General features: G+C 33.0%; 1 protein-coding gene across 2 annotated transcripts; it reads left to right on the top strand.

Moving 5' to 3' along the window:
- Window positions 1-2,134: 2,134 nt before the first annotated feature.
- On the top strand, window positions 2,135-26,362 carry LOC142975695 (juvenile hormone acid O-methyltransferase-like). 2 transcript variants are annotated; one of them, XM_076118693.1, is made up of 5 exons: window positions 2,135-2,256; window positions 24,761-25,126; window positions 25,326-25,497; window positions 25,584-25,692; window positions 25,836-26,362. In XM_076118693.1, exons 2-5 carry the CDS (start codon window positions 24,768-24,770, stop codon window positions 26,000-26,002), a joined length of 807 nt encoding a protein of 268 aa, XP_075974808.1. In that variant the 5' UTR covers window positions 2,135-2,256; window positions 24,761-24,767; the 3' UTR covers window positions 26,003-26,362. The 2 variants fall into 2 exon arrangements, with proteins under 2 accessions (XP_075974808.1, XP_075974807.1); XM_076118692.1 differs by lacking the exon at window positions 2,135-2,256 and adding an exon at window positions 4,976-5,213.

The following is a 26,362-nucleotide window of genomic DNA, read 5'->3' as shown; positions in this document are numbered from 1 at the left end:
TGTATAAAAAATCTATCTAAAAAATCTTTAAATCGTAGTAATTACGATTAAAGGTTAAAATAAATCGCCAATCGATCAGTTAGTGCGCATATTTAAATTGCGCAGTCGATACAACAAAACTAGTACGAACTGTATAAACTCTCTTTATTCATCTCATGATAAGTCATGACCTAGGAGTACGTTGTGCAACTTTAGTACCATGACGTCTCGTAATAAAAACCTTAGTACTGTTTACGTTACAAACAGGGTTACCAGACTTCAAGACATTTTTTTTCGGATGCTTTAAAAAACGTAATAATGCTTTGTTTTTACACTCTAGGCAAATTTGTTTTGTGATGTGTGCGACTTCCAATCCAATTTTTAAAATGAATTTTCCCAAATAACTTTAGAATTCTATAAAATAAGTTCTTTAACCCGCACTTGGTCAGCGTGGTGGACTGAAGGCCTAACCCCTCCCCCTCGTTTGGGAGGACACCCTTGCCCTGCAGTGGGATAGTCATGGGTTAAGAAAAAAGTTCTTAAAATCGTTCGCGTACACTTTGACGAACTACTCTATCTCCCTTAACTATATATCCTTTTTATATATGTGTATGTTGCTGTACTAGAAAACAGTTTTATGACATTGAATCTTGAGAAACAGTCTGGTGAAACAAATGTTACTTCAATATTTATTATAAATTCCTAATTTTACTACTGCTGATCAAGAGGTGACCACATTCAAACAGGGAACATGATGTAGGATAGATCTTTTCAATTGATACATTTCCTTTTAATATATATCTATAAATTTTCTTTTATGAATGAATCATTTACATCAACCACTTGAGATTGATATCTGAGATATAAAACAATATTCACGTGCTAAGTTCTCATCTACAAAATGTGTCTTATCGTTACAAGGTATTTGCCATATTTATCGTATTTATGTCATGTTGTGTTCAAAATACAAGTACAAAGACCAAAATAAATAGATTATTATTTGATACATGATGATGTTGGTGATAAAACATAATCTCACAAATGTATTAATATAACGTGAAAAAAAGTGTAGTAAATGTATTTTTTATTATTTTACTACTTGTTAGTTTCAAAGTGCTGATTCAACCAATCACTAAAATAATTAATCGAAAATGTATCTATACTAATATTATAAAGCTGAAGAGTTTGTTTGTTTGTTTGTTTGAACGTGCTAATCTCGGGAACTACTGGTCCGATTTGAAAAATTCTTTCAGTGTTAGATAGCCCATTTATCGAGGAAGGCTATAGGCTATATATCATCACGCTACGACCAATAGGAGAGTACCAGTGAAAAATGTTACAAAAACGGGAAAAATTATGATTCTCTTATGTGACGCAAGCGAAGTTGCGCGGGTCAGCTAGTATATATATACTCTGAGAAAAGAGATTTGCAGTATAATTTCAACACATATTATTGCAAATAGCGACCTTGTAACTAATAACAACCCATCGTATTATTATATAAACGATTTCCGATACATCTGAAAAACAAGTGATTTCGTAGAAAAAGTAAAAACAACCAAATCTTTATAAATGTGATATTTTTGTCAATGCCATTGTCAAAAAACAAGTATGTAAATACACAACAAACGTGCGAATATTAACATTATCTAATAACAAAGTTGTTTGCTTGTTTTACTTGTGATTTTGTTTAATTTGTATAGTACCTTTGTCTGAAGTGTCAAATGTTGGAAATTACAGATTTTACCTCATGAAACCTTTATCAAATCTTTAGTTAGTGGTTTAGCTTAATTCAGGAAGGCTTCTTATTTGATTTCACACAAGCTTAAGAAAGTCACAGTCTGACAACTTAGTAGTAAGTCTCTTCAAGATTTATTAGGATTATAATAAATAATTCAAAATAAAATAGCCGTTTCTGAAAGGCAATCTTAGTTCGTTGCATCAGCCGGCGTATGTCTGATGTTCATATTCTAGATTTTGTGTGCCTCTGCCACTCGCAAACCTTGTTTACTAGGCTCACTATATATTAATTTGACGACTATAGATAATTACATTTATATGTTAAACTACTCGTAGATAGTAATTGGAGGAAAACCATGAGAAAAAAGCTAAATCACAATAAAATTCGTACCATCATGCTACGGACAATTAGCCTCCAAATATAATTGAAGGTGTCCACCGATATTTATTTACATAAGAGTGTTTGTATTTATACAACACACTCGTGTAAGCGTTCATTCAAGGAAGTTGTGTTCTCGCCGGGTACCATCCACAAGAGTAAGTTCAATTCACCAAATTTATATAAATTTACAATTAAGTAATTGATAATAACATTTTAAGTAACATCTCTATCTGAAGGTTTATACTTTTACTAGCTGACCCGCGCAACTTCGCTTGCGTCACATAAGAAAATCATAATTTTCCCCGTTTTTGTAACATTTTTCACTGGTACTCTGCTCCTATTAGTCGTAGCGTGATGATATATACCCTATAACCTTCCTCGATAAATGGGCTATCTAACACTGAAAGAATTTTTCAAATCGGACCAGTAGTTCCCGAGATTAGCGCGTTCAAACAAACAAACAATCAAACAAACAAACTCTTCAGCTTTATAATATTAGTATAGATAGTAATAGTATATATAACCTTCCTCGATAAATGGGCTATCTAACACTGAAAGAATTTTTCAAATCGGACCAGTAGTTCCCGAGATTAGCGCGTTCAAACAAACAAACAAACTCTTCAGCTTTATAATATGCCATCAAAAACATTCTGTAAAAATCTCAAGTCTCGCCGTAAAAAGTTGTGAGATCTATATAATACCAAGTCGCTTAATCTATTTAGTCTCTACTTAAAGGAGCTTCTATCTTAAGTTATTACGTATGTTATTATCATGCCAATTAAAAAAAAACTTTAAAACAAATAGACCGACCTGGCCATCGCATGATTTGATTATTAGTATGTATCACACTACACAGCACGACGAGAAGTGAATGCTCCTGAAATGTTAATGGTGAATTTGTGTTTTCTTGCGATGACCAAGTCGATCTATTTGTTTTAAAGTTTTTTTTTAATTGGCATGATAATAACATACGTAATAACTTAAGATAGAAGCTCCTTTAAGTAGAGACTAAATAGATTAAGCGACTTGGTATTATATAGATCTCACAACTTTTTACGGCGAGACTTGAGATTTTTACAGAATGTTTTTGATGGCATCTCACTTCTTTTTGTTGAGCGAACATAAGTCCAATTTGTATGGAAAGACGTTTTTTTTTTCATAATTCAACATATTTTCCTATGGGAATGTTGTTCAGTTTCATGGGCTAAACACCCTTACCCATCCTATACCCCCTCCCGTTATGCCTCATATAATAGGTACCTATTTACATCTATTTATTTTATTTTCTACAATAATAATTCATTAACTGCAAATGTAACCTTGTAATCTTATACATTTATATGGGATTACAAAGTTATTGTTGCAGTTGGTGTATTTAGAAAACTGGACCGAAATTAGAAAATATTTAATTTTTTCCATGATTAAGACACTAAACCCTATTTGTATTCTAAATTTTAAGCTTCTAAGTCTGCTAGAAGTACCTTAGACTTTTGATGATCGGTGAGTCAGTGAGTCAGTGAGTCAGTGAATCAGTGAGTGACAAAATTCAAAATTTTAACAAGTTGTCATTCTTAAACTACTGGTTCAAACTGACTGAAATTTTAAACATACCGTGTTTATACAATGCCTGATTAGTTGCTGAAAATCCAGGCTTCTTGTTTTATCCACAACGAAATTATAGGGGTGTCAAAAATAGCCCGAATTGCTTCGAGAAAAGGATGTTATACGGCCGTGCCGCTTTTTTTTTGCTCGACTTGCGGGGGCACTTCCGTGCCCCCAGATTATAGTATATAGTATAGATAGTATAGATTTCAGTTTTCAGCATATTCAGGGTTTAAAAGATAAATGTACAGTGATAAACCGAATGCACTACAATTGTACATTTCTGTTTTAAAAGCGAATTGTACACAATCACTACATATACGCTATTTATAGGGACGCTGCCCCCGCCGCCGCGGCCGGCCCGTACCGTGCCGCAATACTAATATCGTGATATCTCCTAAACTATATGTCTAAATAACACACTGTAAACTGCAAAAATAATCTAAATTAAATGCTCGTGATGATGAACTTACTTATTTTGATAAGGATATATGTATTATTGGTTATATCACCAGTTAAACATCACCCAACGAATTAAATGTTTTTTTAATACAGAAAAGTAGTTTTTGTGACTTAAATAAAAAAGCTGGGTATATGTCATCGCGGACTTTTTTGTAGAACTAATAAAGACCAATATTTTTGCTATACATTGTTCTTACTTGTATCCAACGGTATAAGCGGCGCACGCACAAATGCAATCTTCAATTAGATTTTTTTTCTGACTTCTTGGACATAAATCGCTATAACTCAGCTAATATAGTTTCAATGTATTTCAATTATATATAAAAACCTGTCGGAGAAAATACTCTTTCTATTAGTGAAAACCGCATCAAAATCCGTTGCGTAGTTTTAAAGTTTTATGCATACGAAGGGACTACAGACAAAATGGGCGACTTTGTTTTATACTATGTAATGATGATGATATATATTTTTGGGTTCAGTTTTATTACGCTTCCTGCATTTTCTATCGTTTAGTCAAGATCAATGTATCAATGCTCCCTATTACCAAAACAACTTAGATTTACTTTAGAGTATAAAAAAACTAATTTATGTTTTCGTTTTATCTTATAAGAGAAATATTTCGTACTAGCAAGAACGGGAATGCTGAAATAATTTATGAATAATATACCTAATAATCATATTTTAACATTCATAGTAATTATGAAATTACTATAAATAATTATTATTATGTATTATTATAAAGCAAGCAGAGCAATTATGTTAGTTGAATGGTATAATTCACATAGTATTAGCCTGCTATTATAAGTTATTACAATTATCCCATAAATATACTGCAACATGGTTCTAGGGCACTATGGTACATGTGACTGTAGAAGTGCGTAGTTGTAACTGCATACGAAATCGCAAAGTTTTATCGCGATACATTCGTTTGGTGCAGCGGCGAAGTACGCGTATAAGTATATAAAGTGTTCATTCAATCAATACAGTTTACATCATCGATACTAGTGCACACGGACATTATTCGGTTCAGTGGCCGACATATAAAAACGTGAGTATTACGTGACTAACATATTTACACATAAATATTTAGTCTTAATAAAATAAAAATAAATATTAATCAAAATTAAAAATAACCATTGAATTTCTAATCTTTTAAGTTCTGCGTCAACAATATAATAAGAAAACCTCCCCACTAGTTCAATGTAATGTAATTTAAATAATTTCAATGCCCTGAATCTCGATACAAATTAGATTAACAATGTATTTTTGTTGAGAATACGTACAATATCCGGCCCGATCGGTTGATCGTAGTGATAAACAAAGGCGGCACGTGGTCGAAATAGCGTGCAACCCAATAAACAATCAAATCAACATCTATTAAACAATTAACACAACGATACGATTTACTTTGTTGTCTAAAAATACATTGAAGTTATACTGCGATACTCACGAATCTTTATCTATACTAATATTATAAAGCTGAAGAGTTTGTTTGTTTGTTTGTTTGTTTGAACGCGCTAATCTCAGGAACTACTTGTCCGATTTGAAAAATTCTTTCAGTGTTAGATAGCCCATTTATCGAGGAAGGCTTTAGGCTATATATCATCACGCTACGACCAATAGGAGCAGAGTATCAGTAAGAAATGTTACAAAAACGGGGAAAATTTTGACCCATTCTCTCTTATGTGACGCAAGCGAAGTTGCGCGGGTCGGCTAGTACTAGATAATATCAATAGATTTGAAAACCTATATTTTGGATTATTCCCAGTAGTTCTCTGTACTTGTGGGAAATACAAAGTTAACTCGTGTTAACTGTAGCAGTCAAACATAATATTAAAGTATTTAAGTTTATTTCGTTGAAATCCGTAACGGATTTCTCCGTAATCTAGAGACGGTTTTCTAAAAAATTCATACGTATGAATGGAAATTAGAATCTATATGAAAATAGTCCCGTTTGTTGATACAACAATAAGTGAATTACTTTCTAAATGTGTAATTTACTTTTCCGATCAAAGGTCCTCAAATACCCGTATATTGAAATAAAGTATACTACTTTCCGGTAAGATGACAATAATTTTTAATATCATTCCATATTTATGACCTCACAATATGAAGTATGTTCAATGCTTTCAAAAGTGCTTAATTCCGCGAAAATTTAAGTAACTTTAAAAAGAAAATGTGTTGTAAAATGCACTCACTATTTATAAATTAAATATCAAATTAATTAATATTTAAATCAGATGTTCACTGACACACGCATCAAAGATACAACTTAAAGATAAAATAACTATAAAAGATATGTATTTCTAATTACCTAGCAACTTTAAACGAAAACAATGATAATATAGAAATGTTAATTTTTTGCTCCTTAATAATACATGGTTTTTGTACATCAATTCAAGGTATGTTAGAAATAATGTTTTTTCTTATTTTAATAAAAGTATAATAGCTATTATATTTTTCGTTGCCCATTTGTATTCAAAATATTATATTAAGTATGTAAACATTTATATCGAGATTTGTATTTGAATAATAAATGACGTGAAAGATGGCAAAACATTGCAGCATTGAATTGAAAAGTACTCTGAAAAAACAACAATAAACTTATACTTACACGTGAAATAAATAATAATTATAACATCAATCATAGTAATATCAACGAAATAAAAAAAATAATAAGCTATTTGGCAGAAAATCTGAATAAATATTATGTTGAATAAACATTATATGTGATAGAGACGCAAAAAATAAGAATTCACCTTCAGTATCTTATTACATCGAATTAAATCATAAGACATTAATAAAATTTTGACGTCAGTAATTAGCATACTGTGAAGAAATCATTGACTTGTGTGATTCATTATTTAAAACACCGTGACATTATATGTGAATTTATATGAACCATCAAAATTACAATAAACAGGCATTGGCCTGTTGCATATTATTTTATAATCTTTGTGAGAAAACATGCAATAAGGTAACTGACATGAAAGAACAATTAAGTGGTTGTTAAACTTTCAAGCTTGACTTAAAAATGTAAATGCATTAGATGTGATAATAAATTTTAAAAACAAATACAAGAACATTTAATTTATGACACAGTAAAAAAAAACTTTATGAATGATACTTAAGCTATGTCCATATCGTTGACAGTCAGCTGCCATATTGGTACGAAATAGCTATAATAGTAACCAATTATAGACCAGTCGGCAATTCTTTGTATTAAGAAGTTGTACTTCTTATTCGTTATCGGTTATCGAAATACATAGTAACTAGAAGAAACGACCCTTTAATTAATTTGAAATAGTTTTACAAGAATATAACCTAAAATTGATTGAACGTGTTATTTTCCTTCTCCAGTAGTGCGGTATCGTCCGCAAGAGATTTTCATTCACCATTTCTCGATAGGTAGCCGGTTATCGATAGTCGATAGTTGTAGAGGATCGTAATTCTGTTTGATTTAATATTCTATTCGTAAGTATAGAACTAGATGACCCGCACTGCCTTTTTCGCGTATAAACTTTCATCACCTATTTCAGTTACGTCATTTTTTTTAAAATAACAATAGCCTTTGTTAATAATGTCGTGTCAAAACTCTTAGTACATAGTCGTATATGGAAGATGAGGGAAGATCTTTGAAAAATAACAGTCGACTATAATCCTCCCGTACGGAGAAAAGTTTAAATGCATGGCGTATATGGAACGTTGCAATAAACTTCTAAATGTTTTTTCAATCTGCTTTCTTGTTATTGAAATAAATCTTTATCGATACGTGATAAGTTGTACTCGATGGTAGTAAGAGTACGTCAACGTACACTAAGAATTTATTGCGTATTGCGGTCGCACCGTTAAATCGATTTGTGTACCGCCATGGCCTTGGCAATTCGTTTATAGTTTATAGTACTTCTTGTACCATGCTGTAAATAACTGAGATGTTTAGACTTCATAAAACAATACTCGGGCACGGCTGCTATATGAATGTCAAAGTTATTGAAGCTGGGTAAATACACTTCAGAATTTCAGATGTTATTTTCCGCCATTAATAGTTTTTACAAAAATAATGGGCTAACAGTGTTAGAGAAAAGGGACGAAGAAACTCGAATTCTTCTTCCTATAAAAATAGAAATTGACAATAATAGATATTTTAACAGAGCATATCTATTGTAAAATTAATTCGACATTGTCCAAAACAAAAAAGTCGTTGTGTCGAGTAGATCGTGGGTTTTGGAATCACAAAGCCTTCTTATCTAGCCGTTTTTCTATAGAATGACGGCGCAGCAGCTGTACCTAGTATAAAAAAGTTCAACAACCTCTCATTTTTCTTGCAGATCTCTTCGATGTAAGTCAAATTTACGCGTTTATAGACAATACGTTCATTACTATTGTACTGACGAAAGGAATTGCGTGATTATAACTCGCGTGCGTTTGTTTTAGTTCAACTCAGTTGCTAGTTCAATTTAGGTTTAATTTTCATATGGATGTAGGTTAATTTCCTTCTCGGTCTTGAATGTGTTACATTCATCAATAACACACGTTATTGTTAGATATTACGTGCGTATTGTTAGGTCACGTAGTTTAAATTAAAACGATCACGTCATAACTAAAAAAACAAATAGCATTAGCGAAATTACGCAAAGCTAAACATGTATTACTTGTAGTAGAGAAATTAAAAGTATATTCTTTTGACAACAAAAGCTTTAAAGCCAATAGAAAATGCGAAATAGTTGATTTTCAGAAGGGTAGTTGAAACATAAGCCGCGATACAAACTCCTGGCAAATCAATATCAATACCTCACACCTGTGCATGCCAAGCGACTCCGTGTATGCCATCAACAATGTGTTATAGCTCCTCTATTGTAATAGATTAATTAAATAACTATGTCTTTGTAGCATGTTGCACAATGTTCCTCGGATAACTTTATAAACTGGTTTGAATATAACTTCAAGTATTCATGCATCAAATCTTTTTTAATGTTGTTTTAACATCCTTTCTTCGTAAATTCTTATTTCATACGCGGGTACTATAACAGAGGTACATACAATAAAACTCATAACAGCGACACGAGACAGCCAACATATAATAAATACATTACAAAAATCGCACATAAAAGCGAACTTTCATAAAAGTAAAGCGAGCTTTTCTCATTCTCAGATTGTTACCGTTGGCGTGGGCGATACATAACTTTAACTTCCGAAGCACACGCTCTGAAATATTTATTCCTGAAACGTAAAGATCGGGTGGGGGGGCGGTGGTGGGGTAGGTTTATCCCGCGGTTTCCTTCCCGCCGTGTTTTACTTCGAGAATGGGAAGTCGCCGCCGACGGGTCGATAGCGTCAAAGATAAATTCTTAGGTTAGAAGCGATTCTGATAAGTTCATTTACTTTTAAATATTTTTATTGGTTTTTAAGGTCAGTTCTAAATAATATACTTGTTATGTTCATGGCATCTTACATTTCTGGAAACTTGAACATACTGAGCTTTTATTTATTTATTTTCGAGGCTTACCTAAAAATGCTATCTTACGTTAGTGAATGCGTGATTGAAAATAAAATCGGTAAAGACACCTTGATTTTATCTATTTTAATAACCTTTTACACCCTTCTATCCATCTAAAAAAAGTCACTACAGGGAGAAATTTCAGCAAAATTTAATAAAATGTCACTTCACATGTAGCATTGATAAACTCCATTATAAGGATTAAAAAGTATCCTTATTTGTTGTAGAGGGAAGTATGAGTAAATGTCGGTGATGTTTCAGCCTAGGTGTACGTCTTCAGGTGTAGTAATCGCGCATGTAATCTGTGGCGGTTCCCCGACCTCCAGTGGGGGCTCCCCCACCGTTCGATTGTCTGCGGAGGCTGCCCGCCGGTGCCATCTGATGTGCCGAGAGCACTCCAGATCTGCATAGATCGTTGCCTTCGTTTTTTCCCTATCGAAAAATCAATACTCACAGTTTCATAAAGTCAGAGACACTCCTTGATTTCATTACAGGTTCATTCTTAAGCGAATTATTTAAAAGCTTTTTTACGGCTTAAATATTTTTTTATTTGTTTTCTTTAAGTTGATTGCCTAATTCTATAGAATGAAAGTGAGTTTTAATAGTAGATATTGATAAAGTAACTTTTATGTAAACAACAATCAATAAGTCAAAGGCATCGTACAATCGTATATGTAGGTCACCAAGCCGTAGGCTGCAAACGACTCCGTACATAATGTGAAGTGCCTCATCCCAAAACCATACCGAGCTTTCCGCCGCTTCCACCCTCAAGGGGAAAGAGGCTCAAACACCATGCAATAAAGCCTTCGGATCCGGCAAAACAAATACAACGAACATTCCAATGCTAGATATCACTCGCTCCGCCCACACAGTTGGCATTACGACTGTGAGCGCTCCTATTGGTCGCCGCGAAGCCTTCTCCATTTCGAATTGGTTATTTTTTTTCTACAATTGAAATTGGAATTGTCGGTTTGTTCTGTACGAGTGTGGTGCGCATGCGTCTCGAGGAGGCGTCTACGTCACGTACACGTAGATACGGTTCGAGGGCTACGAATGTTTTATTGGATTTCGCTCTCTGTTCCCATTCGTATTTGGGATTCAGATCTGGATTTGTTCTCGTATTGCGTTTAGTGCGCAGACGTGATCGCCGTACAGCCTTCTCTATTGTAGTACTTACGTTAAATGTGTATGATGATATGCAATAATATGCATGATAAGAATTTTTAAGACGTATGTTTTTACTTATTCTTTATCAGATAAGTACAATCAGTTATAGACGTTTGAAAATCCAACAACAAGACCTAAGATTATAATGAGGCAGAAAGTTATAATTGGTACTACGATTGGTAGTATTTAACGAGCCCCCAAATAACTAATGATATGTGTGTATAGATTATTAATCAATCAATTTTAAAATGTAATTAGTTGATTAGTAACTTTATTTTGCTCATTATACTTGTTAAAACTTACTCACAGATTACTATTGTAAACAAATTCATTTCCGGAAGTCAGAGCCTTCAAGTTTAAAATATGTTAACTATCCAAAACTACAACAACTTTTTCTTTAACATGTATGTCTGTTTCCTTTGACTCTACATCAACAATATATTCTTAAAAACTGTCATAAATAAAATGATTAAAAATCACGAGAAACCATTAAAGCATTTCGTTAGAATTCCATCAAAACATACGACACAGCGTCGTATGCAATAATGCGCCCGCAAGCCAGCCCGTCTATCAGGGCCTTCTAAAAACATAGTGTAAAACCTTAGTACTAGGTTTTACAGTTCAGAATGTGCCGGCATGCTTGCGGGACGAGTGTACACCACGTTGGCATCCGCAGCTAGCTCTGTCCGGAACAATTTCATTTGCGACTGGGCGAGGATAGCGCTGTAATTACAACAACAATCGATAGAGGCGCCACCGTCTGCCGCACGTTTAATCTCGCCAGAATCAAAGGACCGTCGCCTCACACCCACCCCTGCACCTAACACAAACGTACGACATCGCATTCCTCAGTGCTACCGCTCTGTACCGTACCCATTGCGGAGTTTGCTCAACAACGGATCCCTTACGAAGTGAATAAACAGCAATGTACACTGTTCCACAAACGGAAATTGTTCCAAAGTCGTTGCATGGTACATACTTTGTCTCCAAGCCTATATCTGCAAAGGTATGTTTAGATGTCCCCCGAGCAGATAGTTGCATTTCCAGTCTGCTATACATAACTAATTCTGGAGTTTTATTAAAGCATAACACAGTTGCTACCGGTTAGTAGAGATCACCTGCATACTGATAGTATCTCCTGACTTTCTTGATTACAACTGCATTACCATATTGATTGCGATTGCGTTTATTAGTACGTATTCAATGATTAATACATTGACTAAAAAATAAGTCGTAGAGTTCTTGAAGTTTAGTTTCGAAACAAATCAAAAAAATATATTTTTGTGGTATTTTTGTCATTATAACAGAACAGCAACTCATTGGCTAACACAAGCAACATTGTACAAAGGTTCACTTACTAAACAAAATCTATGAATGATTAAAATTAATAACCGGCTTTATTTCGACAACGTAGCGTAGTAGCTACGTCACAAAAGCTCAATTCATGTAAGTTTTACTACCGCTCAAATTATAATGAAAGCATCGATTTAAAGCAACATCGATAAAGGCGAACTCTATCGAATTAAACGTGCCTCGGTGAATGTAGTACTTAAATATCGATTGTCAATAATTTGTATGCGATACATCGACACGGCACTCAGGCCTTATTGTTTTGCTGAAATTGTTATAGCTGTAAATTGAAGATGGATTCAATAAATCTTTATTTATATTACAAAATAAAGACAATTAATTGCAATGTTATTGCGTAAAATGAAACGAGAATATCCGAGAATTCTTGTTAGCAAACTAAGTTGAGCTTAAACTTCTCCAATCCAATTCTCAAATCTACACAGGACACAACCTTTCCAAAACTATTTTTAAATCTAATTTCGTCAACGACAGACTCTTCCGTCGTTAGTTCCAAATTATTTACTAACCATCCTAACCAAGATATCTTGAATTTTTATGTACATAATTATCCTCAATATGAGATAATTACTCCTTGAAAAATTATATGTATGTGTCGATAAAAATACCTTCAATATTATCTTGAAACCAAAATTTTACTCGTCGAAAGACTTTTTAATAGTATCAAAATAATAATTAATTAAGGTATATTAAAACAGGAATCGTGGGGACATTGCTGCCATGTTTGTGATATAAAGCGACTGAGATAGTTGTGCGATGGTACCCGTATGTATTAATACAGTACAACATGCAATGTATACGAGTTGGAACAGTGCAACACATATAAAGCAGCCCGCTCCACGGAGCGCTACCACTCGAAATCCTACAGATTTAGCACGTAACTCTGCCAACGTTCGGATAACGTAGTTTTTATATCTTAGATTATCTCTAAAAAGGAATACCGAAAAAGTGTCTTTGAAAAATGTGAATTAACTTTTCCAGTATAGGTACTCATCAAATAAACTCTCTCTGATTAGTAAATATTTCAACCTGAATTCCTTTATGTCGTTGTTACATTACTAAATTTCGTCATAAAAGCTTTACATTTTAAATCTAAAAATAACTTCGACATATTTTTCTAAAATTGTACACAAGCAAATTATTTAGAGGTGAACGTACTCGGAAACTCTACCAATAATAGATTTGAGTGAACCTCTAAAACCCACGCAAAATAATATTGCTAACTGGGTGAAAGGTTACAAGTTTATCTTCTACCATCATGCATTCAATGCCTTCCTAAATTCTTTAGTGTATTCTTCCTTAATTCCTCATAGCTGACATTTGATGGTCATGACTCATTTACTTAGATCATATTCTGATACAATACACCCACTCACTAATGTGAGACGTATCAACTTGACTCGTGTAAATCATAAAAGCTAAATATCATTTTGTATCATTAATCATAATGTCCTTTACAATGCTACTCAGACAATCAAAATGAGCAGGAGTTCATAGTTCTATTATAGTATTCAACATTTCCGACCCAGATGGAACAACTTATTGTAGAGAATTTCCGCTTAAACAGGTAACAAATCCCGATATTGATACCAAACTGGCTCCAAATAGATTGTTAATAAAACGGGGTCAAGGACTTCTCAACTCGCGAATCGATACTGAACTTCTATAATGATGATGGTGTTCGATTCGATTACAACATGAGTGGTCCTCGGGCGAGCGTGTAAGTTGCAAGTTCCAGCGTTACGTCCTAGAGGCCACGCTACTTATAGAATAGGAAGCGAGTGTAGGTAATGGCGCAAAATAGTGACGCAGTATTATTGCAGGGGGCGGTGGGGGGCCCACACTCCCGCCTCGGTGACTCCACTCTCCACCCGAGAGCGACTGAAACGTCCGCGAGAAAAATAAGATCCGTACTCCGTCCCGCTTATTCTTAGGAAAAAAGCTTTTTGTGTATTTTTTTAGGTATTCTTTAGGTTGATAGGTAGGTACGTCTCTGTGTGAGTCAGTAAATAATGTTGTATGTACGAATGTCTGCTGCTGTGTGTTGCGAAGCGACGTCGAGTGCAGATATTATCGCTTTGTATTACGATCTTTATATTTGCACTGTTCTTAAGGAACAAAGTAATTTTCTTGCGTCCATTGCAGTGCCAGTCCTGTTTATCTTTTAGATTTTTCCTTGTTGTTTTAAATAAGTACATTCTTATATTTATTTGTTTTCTTAAGAGTATGCATAATTTCAATACAATTTTATACATAACCATTTTCGTGGCTAGAGCTGCAGTCATCAGTTTATAATTTTCGAGCGTTATTTTCGTCATATGTATATAATTATATACAAGCATGTAATCCTAAAGTAGAGAACGTGCATTTTTAACAAGAAGGTTCTTGTTCAACATATTGCTATTGCAGTTTGCTTATTTACCGAACCGTATCGGGAACTCATCTTTGAATAAACTCTATAATATGATGTCCATAGTTGTCTGCAACTCATACTAGTTACGTTGGCACATGCCGTACACATATGCAAATACAAAAAAAGGCATTTTCTTGATAATTCTTTAATGTCAAACTTGTGATCTCAATGTCCATAACATCAATATTGTTCTTCTATTAACCTGGAGGTCGAGTGTTACTACGATAAATATTTACATAAAAATTGCCAATGTCAAAGTATTACGTGTTAGTTATACGTCGATTGTATGAAATCCTTAAGTTTTCTAGGTATTCCGAAATAAGCGCTGGCGAATTAATTGTACAGCTTAGCATATTAAAGTGTAAAATAATTCATAAAATCCAAGAATATAAACAGGGTATGTTCCGAAACGCACGTCAGATCAAACAATAGGTAACTATTTGTATAGTGATACAACATACCAACCTGTTGATGCCACTTGGAGTTCTACTCGATCCATAGTGGAAGCGTATACCCATCATAGGCAATATTAGGCGTTATACTATACAGTGATTGCCAAAACATTTCTGGGATAAAATGAATGTTACACTGGCCACCAAGTCCCTACTTAATTTTTTTTAAGAGATTCCTATGTAAAATAATGTCTCCATAGTAAACTATAATGTGCTCGGATATAAAAGAGAGTAAGGTTTTCTACGTCTCAGGTACAAATTTCCTTTTCTATGAGGAAAATTATCATGTCATTAATATAGAGTTTTGAAAAAATTTCGTGATAGATTGTGATGTAGTCGACACAGTAAAAAAATACTGTGTTGAATCTAAACATATCTCAATTAATTTTTACCTAATGTATCTTATAAATATATCTTTCTGTTTAGTCTATTACCAACAGAAATAACACAGGTATCTACTTCGTAACTACTAGGAAATCTGCTCAAAGGTCCTTGCATGATTCATCTACTAACTACAGTAAACACACAATGAACGGTCATATTACTAGCAAGCATCTTCACTTCCGTTCAGGACTCAACCCGCGATAGTACTCTATACTACAGTCACTGTAGTATTCTCTACCTCGCGTCTCTATAGTGAGAAAGCTGGTACAACGCCATCTTTGAACGCATCATGAAACTTTTTGCTACGTATCTCTCTGTACGTGAAACCGAGGTCTTGATATCGCGACGTGACATTGATACCAAATAATTTTTAAAACCGAAATATAGATGGCTCTACACAAAATTCAACTATTGCATCGCTTAATATATTAATACATACAATTTAATCAATGTGACTTCGAAAAACATGTCTTTAACTATATTTATGCTTCAGAAGTGCGTACTAAAGTAAGTTCAAAAAGGATTTTATAAATAAACTGATAATAAAACCTTTAATCTAACCATGGGATTACTTAATCACATCCTATAAAAACAATTACTTAGTATCCACAATAAAAGCCCAAAAAAAACGTTAGTCATTCATTTTAATCTGTCTATAATGATATGCAATCAGCATTAAAGTAATCATAAAAAGGCTGGATTCAAACAATGGCAGAAACAAAGTAAAGGGCATAAACGAAGTAAATATATAGTATAAACTAGAGTATAGTGTACCTAATCTCGAATTAATATAGTTTCTAATGTAGTAACGTAAAGTTTTTGATTGAATACTAGCAGCAGTGGTTTGCTCTTGTTATTATAGTCCCACAATTTAGTATAGAGCCTTGTATGCAAGGTTCGCGGCTAGCGTACTAAATGCAGAATTTAGATCATCAGTGATACGTAGGCTTGTATGTGCAGCTCATGATGGCCTGTTTTATACAGCTACCTGATTTTGGCCATAATCAAAATTATCAATTTTAAGCTAAATAGATCCTCTTTATTAAGTTGACGGAGTATAGGACAGTCTAGATAAATATAGCGTTTTGTAGCATCTCCACAGCTTCTCATTTAACATTCTTTCTACTTTTTGGATTACAATACGTTATTTGCACTACTAAATACATATTACCATTCGGCTAAAATGAAATACGCATAATGTGCGTTACCACACATAATTTACCAAATCAACACAAGTCTGTTTCTTGGGTGTTTGGGAAGGTCATTAAATAAATCTAAATCAATTATAAAAATCACCAAACAGCTGTTGAACAGAAACAAACGCATTTTCTAAGCCTACGACAACTTCTCCTTTTATGACCTTAGTCATAACCTGCCTTAAGGCCCAAAACATTGGTACGTCAATAAGAGACGAATTTAACCGTCGCGTTGGCTAAACGACCTAACACTCTCTCTTTCTTACACAGCGATAAAGTACATATGCAAAAGAGACAAGAAATAATTTAAAATTTGGGCAGTAAATTCGTGGGGCATTGCACTCACTGACTGGTTGTGAGAGGACGAAAGTACGAATTTTTTTCAATAATAAGAGAAAGATTGTGCAGGCATGCATTGCGATGCGTTCAATGTGTTCGCCAGTATGCATGTGTCATAAAAGGACGAACAAAAATGTAATAACTTATTCTAATACATTCTTGCCAGGAAACCAACAATTCAACTTTATATTGGTAGAATGAAAATGTCAAAGAAATAAAACACACTTGAAAATATATTAACATTTGTCTCTTAAAAGATTTATGAAATATTTAGCGAAACTATCTAGACACAACAGAATTTCCTTTTTGATAACAGACATTCCCCAACTAGCACACAAGCTGCTTATACAGTCGTTATACAGCCTGATAGTTGCATAAGAGTCGTTCAAATGCTGTACAATTCTCTATAAGTTGTATACTAGCTATTTAAAAAACCCTTTAACAGCTAGGCGGGACAGTAGCCGTTTAGTAGGAAACTAATGACTTATAGTGATATATGAGCATGAAATTGCATCGCTAGACAGCCTAGGGAAGTATAACTGAGTTAATGGAATCTTCTATAACACCGTAAACTGTATAAGGGGACTTTAGGAGATAAAGGAGTTTAAACGGAGTTATGCGTTGCGCTTATAGCGCTCAAGAGCGTAAATAAGCTTTTTGTAATGCCTTAGGTTCTATAACAGATTTTTTTAGGGCTAGTGTATTACTCATCTATAAAAGAGTTGCGTAGGTCTTTAATAGCGCCTTGAGCGTTATATCAGATATTTATATGGCTTCTGTACGGCAAATAGATGTATAAGGTATCATTCGAAACATTTTTACAGCCATGGGGATTACAGAATTATGTTAAGCACCTAAAGCGCTATAACCGAGTAATATACCTTTATACTAAAGCTTAAAATTATTATCATAATATATTTACATAGGTGCAGTGGTGGTTCAGTCTGTTTTTAAAGAAAAAAATAAATAAATAAAATAAAATAAAATAAAATAAAATAAAATAAAATAAAATAAAATAAAATAAAATAAAATAAAATAAAATAAAATAAAATAAAATAAAATAAAATAAAATAAAATAAAATAAAATAAAATAAAATAAAATAAAATAAAATAAAATAAAATAAAATAAAATAAAATAAAATAAAATAAAATAAAATAAAATAAAATAAAATAAAATAAAATAAAATAAAATAAAATAAAATAAAATAAAATAAAATAAAATAAAATAAAATAAAATAAAATAAAATAAAATAAAATAAAATAAAATAAAATAAAATAAAATAAAATAAAATAAAATAAAATAAAATAAAATAAAATAAAATAAAATAAAATAAAATAAAATAAAATAAAATAAAATAAAATAAAATAAAATAAAATAAAATAACTATTTTAATATTCAACGACTGACCCCTAAAAGTACGAGTAAAATGCTGGTGTGCGACCAAAACAGTTATATTGAAGCACTCCTATGCCACAACTGCAAAACCTTGAGGTCTACAACAGCAAACACTAGAGCCTTTGTACAGCTTAAGGCGCTAGAGCAGATGTAACCAACTCTGAGAGCTGCTTGATCGAGACGCCATTATAGCATTTGGTAAACATATTTGTTGAGGTTATTACGATCTTTTGAAGATCATATAAATCTATACCCTGGTAACGTTAACATAATTAAAATCATTTTTTATTACCTATAACCCTAATTAAATTATCTGTAACCCTCAAAGTCTTATTTATGTTCAAAATACAATTTCCAAATCCACATATCTATATAATTTTTGCACTTAAAACTGAATATTTTGAGGGCGCATGAAAATATTGACGATAATATACATATATATTGACAGCAAACTTGAACTCGCACTTTCATATCACGTACACAAAGAAATAAAAGCGATAGACTACTTGTTATTTTAATAATCCAATCCGTAAAAATAAAATGTCTCCTCATTTGTCACTGATGATTCATTTTAAAAAAATATATTTAGTTTACACCATAATAAACCGACTATATTACTAATTTAGAGCGTTAGCATTTATAACCGTTACACAGTAGCGCTAAAATAAGGTAAAGGTGGTATAATCGCGCTGCAAGAGCTTTTTCGAACGCTCGTGGCGCTAACCACCTCTGTACAACAGCTGGTAAGCGACACGAAGCTGCAAAAAGCTCTTGTAGCGCGATTATACCACCTTCATCTTATTTTAGCGCTCCTGTATTACTACTATACTACTTACTATTATAATTACTATTTACGACCACTGTAGATCCAATGTCGAGCTATAAGCTGGACAGTATGGGCCTATTTGACGCTACAAGAGCTCTGTAGCCGCTTATAGAACCACTATACTTCTTACTAAGGAGCCTAAGGCGTTATAAAAATCCTTTAACCGGCCATTGTACAGCTTGTTATAGCGCTTGTGTGCTAGTTGGGTCATATCATAACATAATTAATTAATATCTACTTTTACTTAGAACAGCCTGTGTTATGACTTCTTAAACTGGTAACTTTCTTGCGCAATAAGAGTCGGGAAGAAAAAATATTGAGTAAGGTCAACACTCTCCCACGAGAATGATGATAGAGATATTATCTATTTACCGAATGTCGTCACCTCAGGTAATATTGTCTTTGACTTTCACTAGCCCGTTGCGTCACGGGGGCCATAACCAGATGGACCAGGGTCGTTGACACCCGAACCAGCAATAAATCTTATCACCTTCCACGTTAGATGTAAGGTTCCGTATAAAGTACCTACATGAATCTTGCGACCAAGAATATACTTTATTAGAAGGGGGTCTATGTCTTGGGACATCTTCCACAGTGTCATTTTTATGATTATTAAGTTCACAGTTTGTCATAAACATTAACTAAAAATAAAAGCTGATGAGTATGACGGTGTAGCCTTCAGGCAAATTATAAAAAGAAATGCTTTTAAATACATAATAATATAGAGCATAGAGCTTACAGCTTAGCTCACAAAAAGTTAACGAAAAAGTAAGATAATCAATAGTAATGAACCCTAAGACTAGTTAGCTCCCGAAACATCACACATTAAACTACTGAAACAATATTTATTCAGTTCTTGTAGTAAGGAAAGTGATTTCGTAGAGTTGGAACATAATCAAATTCAAACAGGTTTGCTTGTTAAGTTCTTTATGTTTAACAAACATTCATTCAAACTCTTACTACTTCTCATGATTTTTACGCACGTGTTCTGTGTCCGCGTCAAACGAAAATCTATAATGTTGTTTAAACAACATTATAGATTTTATATATAGGGACGAGGTGTAAATGCGTGTATTCGCAATGTTAATAACTTTAGTCACGTTTTTTGCCACAAACAGAAGAAAACTTATTAATTAGATCGAGGTAGATAGGACTTGAGTAAGACAAAAGAAAATTCATTATGATTTTACTGCCGCCATAATTTAAATAATGACCTTTTTCCTCAGTAATATTTATTACGGAAACAAAAATGTGCTCAACGTTCCCGTCTGATTGTGAATAGTCGATTTGATAGGATTTCGACTAGTTCTACAATATAATCGTCTCGTTACTTAAACTGGGGTAAATTTTAAATTCAAACAAATGAAACGCACAGAAAAAGATATTTTTAGGGACCAAGATGACTATGACTATGAAATGTTCTACTCAGATGAAAATATTTTTTTACCTAAATAGAACATTTCTAAATGCTAAGTTAAATAACTCCACAAAAATTAATTACACATACATTCCTCTATTGAATTATAATTAAACCAAAACAATCGTCTACCATGGTAATGGCCTTAATGTAGTTTTTAATGAACTTTATGGAATAACGTTTTGATATCGGTCAATAAGTACTTATATGATTATATTAATAACGTCTTGCATTATTACATAAGTAATTTTTAAGACCTCAACCAGACAGCTTCTCTACACCAAATGTAAGAAGCAACCTTTGGGACTAATTATTATCAAAAAGATGTTGTTCTCTTTGATGATGGCTTTTATTGATAAAGTTTTATGTGTTGTTACAGAAAACTCTATTAAAAAAGACCATCATTAATATAAAATATGTGATAGCACATCCGCAAATAAGAGTTTAGAAGCAATGTCCATCACGCTGCGTGCTTAAAATGCTTCTGGAATACATCGTTAAGAAAACAGTAGATAACTTTATTTTCTTCAACTCGTATTCATAAAGAGAAACTTTATAAAGACAATTTAATGCGTAAACATTTGAAACTTATTATATAGTGCAAGTTGGGTACTTGAACGATAAAATTCCCTAAATATGAACCCTTTTTCCTGCACTCGCACGTTCGGCGATTGAACTCTCTCGGGGTGACATTGCTGGTGACTGCAACCACTGTGCTACTTGTATGTGTGTCTTGATACTTTACATATTATATTTAAATTCCGAAGAAATACTTTCTTCTAAAAGCTCTTTGAAAACAATCATTGCATTTCAAATAATTAGGATTATATAACGTTATATTGTTATTGTATGTGATAAATTCAAATCAAAACAACACAAATTAAACGAAAGGCATTTATCTAAAAACGTGCGAATTAATAGAAATCTTTGGAACATTCAATGTAGGTTAATATCATATAACTTTTGAGATAGAAAAATATTATTTGACGTCATACACAAATATAGAAACATTAACATAGTTACTTATCATAGATTTTCATGATTTTCCTTATAGGAAGTCGCATTGTGACATTGTCACGTGTAGGTACGCTGTGTATAGCTACATTAGCTACTGTGTACATACGTAGACTTCACACGAAAGAAACTTATCGCTTCCATCTTAATTAATACAAAACTGAATCACAACAATAGATTTCAATTCTCATTAATTTGTCAAAACCCATTGTATAATAGACAAAAACGAATGGCAAAGACACTTTCTTATGTAACAGAACAAATAAATAACACATTTTCCCGTTTACTAGTCGAAAGACATCTAATTTGCTTTTATTTCTTAAAATAAGTTTAACTATAATTTTATTTAACGATGGATGTATTTATTAACCAATTCTTAATTGTGTCTATGAACTCTCGTTAATCATAAATTGAACTTTCGTTTATAAAATTTCACTTAATTTTATCTTTCAAGATTAAATGTACTCGTAATCATATCTAATAGGATCCGATGTTAGTAGTTTATTACGCCACTAATTACCTACTTGAAAATATTTCATGTTAAGCAACAGGCAAGTAATATATCATCACATTAACACCAGTATTTTTTCGTATTTTAATAATATAAAATGCAGTAAGATCAAGACAATACAAGCGCTCTCTTTCAATGTCCGGTGCACTTGCATCATGGCGTATGGATGCACCAACTTGAATTTTTTTCGCCAGTTTTTAACCTTGTCCTTGAAATACGAGTTTAGATTACGACGTGCATATTTTTTGGTTTAATGCATACTTACATTATTCGTACTCCAGTGCACGTATGTAAATGGGAATACGACTAACCTGTTTAATGAAAATAAAACCTGGGGCTTCATTTACGATGGAATCATATTCGACGGGATTCATCCTTGAGATCAGACTTATATTAAAATAATACTTACTTTCTTTCCTTTCGAGATTATATACGAAAAAGATTTTGTAGCAGGGATAAAGACGATTAGAACAGGTAATATTAATCTGACGTCCAGGATGAAGTAACTGACATTTGTTATGAATTTTTGATAAAATGTTTTGTGAGCCTTGTATATACTTTCTTCAACTTTCATACATACATAGCATACTAGTATGTAGGCATGCGTCTTTCGTTCTCTTCGATGCTATTGTAATAGAACTCACATTTGTTTAATTTTGTTATAAAAACATTTGAAATAAACATTAAAATGTTACTTAACAACAACAAATGAATAACTGTTAACACGTCATCTAATGTATTCGTTGCGTCATCAATATAAATCACATTATGCCAGGTCAGGCATCCTAACCCAACAGAGTAGGCGACGCAAAAACGTTAGTAATAAATATAAAAAGTATATCGGTAGCTGACGCAGGGCAATGCACTTTTTCGTGGACGGGCGAGACAATCGTGGCGGGCCAACCGATGCACTTGTGAGCTGAATCACAATTCTGACCGCCATCTCGCATTGAAAGCTAAGTTCTGCTCCTCGTTAAACTAACTACCTGAAACATACGAGCAATAATTGCATTTCATCATACAAACACTTCAAACCACGGAATGGCGAAAAACGCTTACAGAACTCAGTCCTAAACAATTAAAACAGTCAGTGTCACTTTTTAATTAGTTTATGATTATGATAACGAAGCAATTATAAAAACTGTAATATTGTTTATTAAAGTTGCTAATATAAGAGAGTAGAGGATTATCGATAACATATAACAAAATGCAAATGATCAAAATGAAAAAATATTCTCATTACATATGATTAGCCTTGGCGGAAACGATAAAAAACGGCGTTCACACCAATAAGATATAATTAAAATGGGAACGTCTTATACGGTAAATCCCTTAAATAGACTTTGCAAAAACAAGTAAACACGAACTCATTAGCAGTAAATTCTACAAAATTATTTTCGTAAATTCAATGTAATTTAACAACAAATAACGTAAAAGGTGCCGACTATTATGATAAATATCGTATCTTAGGAATTCAATGTAAGTAGGTGAGTAAATTCGGAATTAAAGAAAAGTCTTGTATTCACATATTTTCTATAATTTTGCTTACGTAGAATAAATGCAATTTAACGGGATAAAATCACTACTTCTAATTGAAATTCGGTAATGCCTTATTAACGTAAAAATTATGTACACAAATAGTAAAATATGTCAGAATTTTCACACACACAACTGCTCCCATCAGTTTTTCGCTAAACGTAACTCGCACGAGGTTCTAGGAAGATATGATTGCATCATAGTAACTGATATTCAGGGAGAAAATAACATACCTACCGAATGTACAATGAGTTCCAAACAATACAATTGCATATCGTAGTCAGTTCCGGGTACCTACATTGTTGCCTCATGTTGCAATGTCATGTGCATAAAGAGATTAATCTGTACTACTTACATAATATTACACATTATACTAGCATTGAATTTAATTTTCATGAAAAACACGCTTAAGAAAATATAAAGTAAATTATCTATTCTGATTTATTCAATAACTGTTAAAACACTATGTGATTAATAAGATAAACCCGATAGTTATAACTTAATAATAGTTACCTATGTTTTTCTGTATTATATCATTTTGATTTCGTTTACCATTTTTTATGTTCCAATAGTTCTTCTAAATATTTTTGACCTTTTATAAATGACGCACTTAAAAAAATGACTTGAAGCAACATAAATAGAGAGTAAGACACGTAAAATGTTTTGCGTAACGGACTTTCCTGTTACTCCGAGCTAGAACAAAGTGTTATAAATACAGTACAGATGAAGGCCAGTGATTGAAAAAATAGTTGTTATCACAAAAGACTATTGACAAAAAGGCAGACGTTGTCGATTCCGGCCCGATAATGTGGATCTATTTTCGGTTGCTTAGTATGAAATCGCCTTGTTACATTGTGCTTACAAAATATATACGTACATGACATCACGTTGAAAATAAATGTATCTGGTATTAGCAATTCAATATAAATGCTCACAAATAATCGAATCAAATGTTTTCCAGCATATCTCCTGAATTTCTTATATTATGTTTCATATTTTTAAACTATTTTTAAACGAGAATTTATTCATTGTGATGATTTTAAAGAGTGTTAAAGCTGATAACCTAAATCTTGTTTCAGAATCACCATGAATAAGCCAGAATTATACAATGCGTCTAATGAGATACAGAGGGAATCTGCTTTCCAATGTCTATCCGAGTATGCTCAGAGAATCAAATGGAACAAGACGGGAGACACAGCCATCGACATTGGATGTGGCGACGGCAGCGTCTCTGTCATCGTCAAGAAATTCACTCCTTACAGCTACAAAAAGTTTGTAGCATGTGACATCAGTGAGCAAATGGTCAAGTTTGCCAGCCAACGATATGGAGACGAAGATATCGCTTTTCGAGTGCTAAACATTGAAGGAGAAATACCACAGGAACTAACTGGAGCATTCAACCACGTGTTTTCATTCTACGCTTTACATTGGGTCAAAAATCAGGAGTAAGTGAAAATTTACTTTACACAATTTATTCATACATGCACACAAACAAGGTTATTGCCTTCAAAACAGCAAATCAGAGGTCTTATAAGGCTTCAAAGTGGTGCTCTACCTCGATTTACTTTTTACAAAAAACTTGCTTAAGTCCAATTGTTAAAATAATTGCCAGCGTGCTCATTTTCCATGCCAATATTTTTACAGGAAAGCGTTTAGGAACATTCACAAGCTTTTAACCGACGATGGAGACTGTTTCGTGACGTTCCTGGGAAGTACTGCGATATACAGCGTGTACAATATCCTTGCAAATAACCCCAAATGGAAAGCCTGGCTCAAAAACGTTGACATTTTCATATCCCCATACCACGATATGAAGGTACATATAATTAAATGCGATTAACAATTTTTAATTAAATGAATTTTGTATAAATAACAAATAAATAAACATATTTTTCATCGCAGAATCCTGAAGTAAAAGTTGCAGAAATCATGAAAAAATGCGGTTTCAAGAATGTTGATGTGCAATGCAGAGAAATGACATCCGTTTTTGATAGTGAACAGGCACTGAAAAGTAAGTATTGTACTCAAATCTGAACATTTCAGCTACTATGCAAAACTGATATCCTTTTTCAATGAGTTTTAAAACTGCAATACAAAATTTTAATATTTTTTAGTCGAAGGAGCCAATAAACTAATATGTTCTTTTTATTATAGATTTAGTTCATTCGGTGGAGCCATTTGACATGCCGAATGATGTGTTTGATGAATTTGCAAAAGACTACTTAACGGTGGGGCAAGAAATCGGAGTGATGAGTATTGACAGCAAGACTAAATCTGTAACATACACGCACTCTCTCATAGTAGCCTGCGCAAACAAATGAAACACTACTTCGTGCACCAATATATTCCTGAAAGTGTAATTGAAAAACAATGTCAATATGGCCGTTTTCTAGCCGGTGATTGGTGATAATTTTCGTTCAAAAAGCCTTATGTGAGCTTATCTGCGTTATTCATAATCAATTTATAAAAAATCTGCTTATTACTTCCTTTGCTTGGTAACCACGGATATGGTGAAATATCGAACTTTCATTTAATGAAAATTCGTCCTTAACTGTTACATAGAAACACCTAATTTAGATCCTTAAATAAAAGTATTTTGTGTTCTATTTTATTTTTGATAGTGTTATTATTAGCTCGTAAGTAACCTTATTTTATGTTATAAATATAAGTGGTAAAGTTTG

The sequence above is a fragment of the Anticarsia gemmatalis genome, chromosome 9 (genome assembly GCF_050436995.1).
Source record: "Anticarsia gemmatalis isolate Benzon Research Colony breed Stoneville strain chromosome 9, ilAntGemm2 primary, whole genome shotgun sequence".
Classification (NCBI taxonomy): Eukaryota; Metazoa; Arthropoda; class Insecta; order Lepidoptera; family Erebidae; genus Anticarsia; species Anticarsia gemmatalis.
Note: the sequence above shows the minus strand (reverse complement) of the source record. Positions and strands in the feature narration are given on the sequence as shown.